Source organism: Kogia breviceps, chromosome 16 (genome assembly GCF_026419965.1).
Source record: "Kogia breviceps isolate mKogBre1 chromosome 16, mKogBre1 haplotype 1, whole genome shotgun sequence".
Classification (NCBI taxonomy): Eukaryota; Metazoa; Chordata; class Mammalia; order Artiodactyla; family Physeteridae; genus Kogia; species Kogia breviceps.
The window spans coordinates 50,394,833-50,403,625 of record NC_081325.1 but is presented as its reverse complement, the minus strand read 5'-3'; the positions used below and the strand labels follow the sequence as shown (position 1 = coordinate 50,403,625).

General features: G+C 36.4%; 1 protein-coding gene across 1 annotated transcript in view; it reads right to left on the bottom strand.

Annotated features, from left to right (window-relative positions):
* Positions 1-7,340: 7,340 nt before the first annotated feature.
* UCHL3 (ubiquitin C-terminal hydrolase L3) overlaps positions 7,341-8,793 on the bottom strand; it is a 43,408-nt gene continuing 41,955 nt past the window's right edge. The window contains exons 7-8 of the mRNA XM_059042056.2: positions 8,297-8,355; positions 7,341-7,550 (exon numbers count right to left, since the gene is read on the bottom strand). Of these exons, the coding sequence (XP_058898039.1) occupies positions 7,467-7,550; positions 8,297-8,355 (143 nt within the window). The 3' untranslated portion in view covers positions 7,341-7,466. The remainder of the gene's footprint in view (positions 7,551-8,296; positions 8,356-8,793) is intronic.

Here is an 8,793-nt window from a genome sequence, read left to right as displayed (position 1 = left end):
CCGACTCCCTAAATTGCCAACTTTAGCAAGCACTTTTCATTATCAGAAAGGAGACTCCAGCTGTCTTCAATAAGTCAGATATTAAAGAGATTTTGCATTTTGTTAAATGTGAAACAGTGCTACTCTTCTCACTAAATTTTAAGTTATTTTAGTTAAAATGTTATTTTTTAACTTGTAATGGGTTTATTTTTACTTTTAAATGAATTCATAAAGGGCTTCCCTGGTGGCGCAGTGGTAGAGAGTCTGCCTGCCGATGCAGCGGACACGGGTTCGTGCCCCGGTCCGGGAAGATCCCACATACCGCGGAGCGGCTGGGCCCATGAGCCACAGCGGCTGAGCCTGCGCGTCTGGAGCCTGTGCTCCGCAACAGGAGAGGCCACAACAGTGGGAGGACCACGTACTGGAAAAAAAAAAAAAAAAAGCTTAAAATTTGCATAAATTTTTAATATTTACAGATCAACAGATATAACCTATAAAGGTTCTCTGGGCTCAATAATTTTTTTTAGTAAATTTTTTTATTTTTTATTTTTGACTGTGTTGGGTCTTCGTTGCTGGGCGTGGGCTTTCTCTAGTTGCGGCGAGCGGGGGCTACTCTCCATTGCGGTGCACGGGCTTCTCATTGCGGTGGCTTCCCTTGTTGAGAGCACAGGCTCTAGGCACGCAGGCTTCAGTAGTTGTGGCACGTGGGCTCAGTAGTTGTGGCACGCGGGCTTAGTTGCTCCGTGGCATGTGGGATCTTCCCAGATCAGGGCTCGAACCCGTGTTCCCTGCATTGGCAGGCAGATTCTTAACCACTGTGCCACCAAGGAAGCCCTCCTCAATAATTTTCAAGAGTGTTAACGGGTTCCTGAGATGGAAAAGTTTGAGAATAACTGGATCCCATTTTAAAACAGGTTAATTGCTCAACAAATTCTTAATATCTACATAGCTATAAACTATAGAACTAATATTGGAGGGATATGAATAAATTGGCCTAAGCATTTTCTCTATGTTTTATTAATTTAGCTATAGAAGTCACTTTCTCTAGGCATTCCATGCACAGTAAGTAAACAGTAGACAGCTACTAGCCTTGGGAAATTAAGAGCCTCCACTGGAATACTTATAGCAAATGAGATACATGGGTTCTGAAAATGGAAAAAAGCATAGTAAAAACTAAAACGGTACGGTGAATAGTTCTCTTTAAGCATTCTTTCTGTGTTTATTTTGCCCACAAGTCATATTTTCTAAGGTTCTTAAATAAAATCAGTACTACTGTACTGTTATCTCAAATACTTCATATGTAGCTGATTATTAAGCCATACCAGAATACAGCTATGAGAGCAAATATTATCATATTAAAATGAAGAACTATTTAAGGCATGTGCATTTTATTTGTAAAAGAAATCAGTTCTTCATAAGAATGTTTCTTTTAAATTATACCCAGACCATGAAATATGTTTTGGTTTCAATGGTAAAAATATATATATAAACAGTGTAACATTCCCATTAACTGTATACTCTTATCAAATGCGTATACTTCTACCAGTTGTGGTGGGGGATGAGAGGAATGTCTGCCTTCAAATACTTAGTATTCAGGGCAGAATAAAGGAAAATAACTTTCTACTACTGAGCCCTAAGGAAAATTCAAAAGTCATTTTTTGTCATTCTTCAACCATAGGTAGTTAAACTCTCAGTAGGCAATGCAAAATAAACAATGTTTATGTTTTAGCATAATGTTATTAGCATAATTACTGTTATTTAAATACCAACTATGTTTACATGTTGATAAAGGGCAGAGTTTTAAATGAACTAAAATGTGTCACTCATATCATTTGGGATATATTCTTGACCATATGGATTTTTATTTTAATTCAATTTACACCCATATCTGTCTCATAGATTAGAACAGCTTTATTACATATTTCTATGCATTTTAAATTATTTTAAATAATTCATTTTGCAAAATAGCTTTTAGTATGGATTATGTACATTCAGTGCCTCTAAACCAGGGATTTCCAACCATCCTATCAATTAGACAAGAAATTAATGCTCATAATCTATATAGCCCTTGTTTTCTACATAGCCTCCCTTATAATATCTAGACTTGGACTATAGTAATGTCATACTGGGGACTCTCACCTGTCAGGTGGAAGCAACAGACAGGTTCAGAACCACTATCCTAAATGAAGAAATCAAGAGAAAGGTTTAAAATAACTTATAGAAAAGCAAAACAAGTAAGAATTTATGTGAAATTAAGGCATGGTGGACTGGTCTCATCTACTGACACCATTGGCACCAAGAAAAAAAAAAATGCCCTTAGGACACAGAATCTTCCAAATCACAATAGTTTATGCTTGTAAGCAGTCAAAATTTGAAATCAAAAGGAGCAAAGGCAGTGGAAACTTATTTTCTGCTATCTGAAAACTCAGTATATTCCACAGGTGGTTTTTGGTAGTAATTCTGTTGAGAGCACAAGGAACCTCATTTTAAGACCTTGCCAGAGAATTCTGTAAGGTTACAACATTATTAAACTTTATGTGTGTACAAACCCATCTAAATTATCTCTAAAAACCTTCACAATGATTAGACACTTTTCAAACTGGTTTTACTTTAACTTCAGTCAGGGATTTTAATAATATGCAGAGAATTCAGACCGAAGTTATTTTCCTATTCAAGGTATGAATGTGTATGTACATATATATACGTGCACATATATACATATGTGCATACATATATACTTATTAATTTCCAGATAATGTATATACACCTATATACATATATGTAAATTTTCCCTAAAAGAAAAATTACTATAAATAGACGTTTTTAAAAAGTAATGAAAATATGCTTCTTTGCAATTTTCTTATAAGCATCAATATAGGAATCTTAAGCCTATAGATGCTTCTTTTGAAAACTATAGTAGTAGTCAAACAGTAATGGCTAGGGGCTTCCCTGGTGGCACAATGGTGAAGGGGACGTGGGTTCAAGCCCCGGTCCGGGAAGATCCCACATGCTGCAGGGCAACTAAGCCTGTGCGCCAAAACTACTGAGCCTGCGTTCTAGAGCCTGTGAGCCACAACTACTGAGCCCATGTGCCACAACTACTGAGCCCGCATGCCTAGAGCCCATGCTCCACAACAAGAGAAGCCACCGCAATGAGAAGCCTGCGCACCACAATGAAGAGTAGCCCCCGCTCGCTACAACCAGAGAAAATCCCACACACAGCAACGAAGACCCAACGCAGCCAAAAATAAATAAAATAAAATAAATTTATTTTTTAAAAATTAATGGCTAAAAACCTCTTAAACTGTATTTTCATTAAATGAAATAAGCAGGTTTATGTTATACACAACCCAATTATAAAGCTTACCTAATAAATACTGTACACAAATCTAAGATGGAAATTAAATTTAAATCAGATCTTTGTTTAAATAATTTTTACAGAATTAAAGATCGTTTGCATTTAAGATATATTGAAGTTTGATTCACCATAAAATACAGATAACTTCTGTTTTAGTCACAAATGAACACAATATATTAGGGGTTAAATATTATAGAGTTTATAAATGCTCCTCTGTTTCAATAATTTAAAGCAAATCATTACACCTGGTGAAAGGTGATGTTTAGTCAGCTCTCAAAAGTCCACCAAGAAAAAATTTAAAGTTTTATTTTAGTCAGTCCCATTTCCCAGAAACGTATTATGGTCCTTAACAGCAAGATACAGAAATGACCCAGAACTTGACATACAAATGGCCAACAGGCACATGAAAAGATGCTCAACGTTGCCTATCATCAGGGAACTGCAAATCAAAACCACAATGAGATATCACCTCATGTCTCTTAGAATGGCTATCATCGAAAAGACCACAAATAGGGCTTCCCTGGTGGCGCAATGGTTGAGAGTCCGCCTGCTGATGCAGGGGACGCGGGTTCGTGCCCCAGTCCGGGAGGATCCCACGTGCCGTGGAGCGGCTGGGCCCGTGAGCCATGGCCGCTGAGCCTGCGCGTCCGGAGCCTGTGCTCCGCAACGGGAGAGGCCACAACAGTGAGAGGCCCGCGTACCGCAAAAAAAAAAAAAAAAAAAAAAAAAAAAGGGCCACAAATAATCAATGTTAGTGAGGATGTGGAGAAAAAGAAACCCTCATACGCTTGGTGGGAATGTAAATTGGTGCAGACACTGTGGAAAATAGTATGGAGGCTCCTCACAAAACTAAATATAGAACTGCCATATGATCCGGCAACTGCATTCCTGGGTGTAGTTTTCCTGAAGAAAACAAAGACACTAATTCAAAAGATAAAGGAACCCCAACGTTCATAGCAGCATTATTTACAATTGCCAAGATATGAAAGCAACCAAAGTGTATATCAAAAGATTAATGGATAAAGAAGATGTGGTATATATACAATGGAATATTACTCAGCCATAAAGAGTGACATTTTGCCATTTGCAACAACATGGATGGACCTAGAGGGAGTTATGCTTAGTGAAATGTCAGGCAGAGAAAAACAAATACTGTTCGTTATCACTTATATGCGTAATCTAAAAAAATAAAACAAAGGCATGAATATAACAAAACAGAAATAGACTCACAGATATACAGAACAAACTAGTGGTTAGCAGTGGGGAGTAGGGAGAAGGAAGGGAGGAAGGGCAAGATAGGGGTATGGGATTAAGAGATACAAACTACTATGTGTAAAATAAATAACCTATAAAGATATATTGTACAGCACATGAAATATGGCCAATATTTTATAATAATTTTAAATGGAGTAAAATCCATAACAATTTTGAATCACTATGTTGTACATCTAAAACTAATATTGTAAATCAAATATACCTCAATAAAAAATTTTTTTTTAGTTAGAATACTTTGAGAAACTATGTAAATTCTTGCTAACATGTCACTGATTAAGAATCTATTAAGAAATTATGGGACTTCCCTGGTGGCACAGTGGTTAAGAATCCGCCTGCCAATGGGTTCGAGCCCTGGTCTGGGAAGATCCCACATGCCGTGAAACAACTATGCCCGTGCACCACAACTACTGAAGCCCGCACGCCTAGAGCCCATGCTCCGCAACAAGAGAAGCCACCGCAATGAGAAGCCAATGCACCACAACAAAGAGTAGCCCCCGCTCGCCGCAACTAGAGAAAGCCCGTGCGCAGCAACAAAGACCCAATGCAGCCAAAAATAAATAAATAAATAAATAAATAAATAAATTTATTTTTAAAAAAAGAAAGAAATTATGTAGAAATCCAGCAAGGTAACAGGTAGAACACTGCTTAGGAATATTTAAAATATTTAAGATGATACACAAGATAAATTTGAGTACAAAATGCAATGTAACAAAAAACCCGAACGCTTTGTTGTTGTTATTGGCATGCCAAAGCATCATCTCTATATAGTATCCATTTACAGCATTGTTTCAGATTATTTCTTCATCCCTATTGCCAACACTTCATTCAGGCCCTCTTCAGATAGGTCCAAAGTGACCTCATTATAGTCTAATTTTCTAATCCAGTGCTTCCCAGACTTAATATGAGTCACTCAGGGATCTTGTTGAAAACACAGATTCTGATTCAGCAGGTAAAGGGCGGGGTCTGAAATTCTTCATTTCTAACAAGTTCCCCAAGTATACTGATGTAACCACACTTTGAATAACAAACAGCTAATTTATTCAACTTTTTAAAAAGGTGTACAATTTATTTAATGCATTTATATATCGCAAAATAATTACCATAGTGTTAATTAACACCTGCATCAAGTTACTTACCATTTCTTTTTTAAACTTAATTTTTAGTGCAGTATAGTTGGTTTACAACTATACACTTTACACTTTGCTGTACAGCAAAGTGAATCAGTTATACATAGACATATATCCACTTTTTTAGATTTTTTTTTTTTTGGTTGTGTCATGTGGCATGCAGGATCTCGGTTCCCTGACCAGGGATCGAACCCATGCCCCCTGTGTTGGGAGCACAGAGTCTTAACCACTGGGCCACCAAGGAAGTCCCTCTTTTTTAGATTCTTAAAATACCACTTATCTCATGTTGCAGCCTCAGGAATCCACCCTAACTCAGTGAATCATGTATAAAACATCTACATTCAATTCTATGGGTTCAGAACTTCATTCTGGACCAATCTGGTCTTTCTTCTGCTATACTCATTCCAACCCATCTCTGCTGTTTTTTTTAAATTGTTGTTTTGTTTTGTTTTGGGGGAGTAAAATGTATATACAGTGAAGTAAGATTTCAATGAGTTTTGCTAAATGTATACACCTGTGTAACCAATATTCTCCTAAAAAGATGAAGGACCATCACACCAACCCTGTGTTTTGACGTTAACTCTTCAAATACTCTTCCACCTTTCCACTGCCTTCCACCTTATCCTTTAAGACTTAACTGAAGCCCCTTCTTCTTCAAAACACACCCAAATTCACTCACATACCTCAATCTAAATTACTACAAATTTTAAGACCCTAGCCATCACTATCTGTCTCTTAACTAAAGCAGTGGGCTTCTCACGTCTCTCTACTCCTATTCTTATCCCCCTCCCCAATATATTATCCACAGAGTAGTCAGTGATATAAACTTATAAACCAAATCGGGTCACTCTCCTGCTTAAAACCCTCCAACGGCTTACCATCACACCTGCAATAAATCCAAATACCTTTTCCTGTATTCCTGTATCACTAAGCCCTCCTACTCTGACCTCATCTCTTGTTATCTTCCCATTATTTTCAATGCTCTGGTAATATGAACCTTTTTTTTCTGGTCCTACAACACAGCGAGACTTGCCTACTTTAGGGACTCTGCATTAATTATTCTGTTCTCCCCGCCACTCTCCCCTCTTCTCCCATTTCTGTGACTGGCTACTTTTTGCTATTCAGATCTCAACTTCAAAGTCACCTCTCACAGAAGCCTTCCCTAACCACAAAAATCTAAAGTATCTACTCAGTCACTCTCTAACACAAATCCGACTTTAATTTCTGCATAGCAGTCATTACTGGTATGTGTCTTATTAATGTGCTTATCATCTGTCTATTCTCACACGAACATAAGCTCTGTGACTAAGGAACTTGCCCACAGTGTTCACTGCTGTAACTCCAGTGCCTAGAACAGTGTCCAGCTCATTAAAAGTAGATGCTAACCAAATGTTTGCTAAATAAATATATGATATATGTTCATACTATGCAGATGGAAATTGTGCCTGTGTCCCAATACAGAATCTCCCATGAAATTCAAAAAGAGTAAGAAAGATACAGCTAGTCATCCAATAAGGTAAATCCTTCATAAGAAAGAAATGGAAGAACTGAAGCTTTAATTTGAGGCAAAAAATTATATAAGATACAGATTAAGCCAAAGCTTAGTTCACATAAAGTTTAATCAGTCAAGTTAATGAAAATATCAAAATTTTTGAGTTAGTGTATGGCAGAAGAAATTTAATTTTGCTGCAAATAATACAGTATTTGGTGTTTCCATTATGGACAAGCTAAGCTGCAGAAAGAGCAATGGCATTGAATCTCAGTTCATCAGGGTCACGTTCCATAAACTTCTTGCAAACTTCTATGGCATCCTACAGGGAAAAAAGATACATAATCTTGCAGTTTAAAAAGGTGTTTTACTTAAAACTGATAAATAAATGTTTCACATTTTCCTAATCCATACTAATTTTATACCACAGACTTCTTTTCTCAAATAAAAAATAACTTAAAGGACACTAGAAGAGTGAATCGCTGGTGGTTTAATTTGATTAGTATGAAAGTATAAGATCCGCTAAGTGTTCTTTCTTAAAATGCTTTTAAGAAACTTTTAACATGAAAATTACGTATTTTATTGATTCAAAGCCATAAAATTTGTTCGTAAATTTAAAAATCTCTAAGATCAAGATATAAATGATGGTATCTTGGATTTAATGAAATATGGGATATGATGTGCATCTCTTTCAATACTATTCTTGTCTTTTTCAAATTTGATACTTGTTCACACAAAGAGCTCTGCAAACCTCTTTATTTGCTGTAGATTTTTAACGCTAGTTCAAATTTTTCTTTTTGGGTTTTCTCAAGAGAGCCAGGACAAGGAGAAATACAGAAAAATGTTATCCCAGTTATCTTTTAATTTATTTATTTTTGCCATGCCACGTGGCATGCAGGATCTTAATTCCCTGACCAGGGATTGAACCTGTGCCCTCTTCAGTGGAAGTGTGGAGTCTTAATCACTGGACTGCCCAGGGAAGTCCTATACCAGTTATCTTTAGAGATGTTTTAAAGATAACAAGAACATTAATGACACTGAAGGTGGGCCAACAAGTTTTATTGTTACCTCTAATAAAGTTTCATCACTAGTTTCCCCATGGTTAATTGGAAATGGTTTCCGTCCATCTGTGGAAAATAGATGAACAGGTGAATGGTTAGTTGTTTGTATAGGATAATGTACTTTCTTTCTTTCTTTTTAATACTATAAACAATTAACAACATGTATTTCATGTACAAATTTTTCCAATTCACCCAGAAATATCCTTTATCCATGTTTTGTTTTATGTGGGATCTAATCAAGAATCACATATTCTATTTAGTTATCCCATCTCTTTAGTCCCCCTTAATTAAGAATGACAGGATAATGTACTTTCAACTGCCATTTTCCTCTTCCCACAGTGAGGCAAAAGTTAAAATAATATATCCTAAAGCAAACACTTTAAGTATGCTACCTACAAATATTTTTAACACTAATAGTTATTTAGAGCCTTGCTTCCATGTTTGAAAGCCTATATTATCTTCATAAACAGACGTTATTAGAAATATATACTATTGGCTTTAATT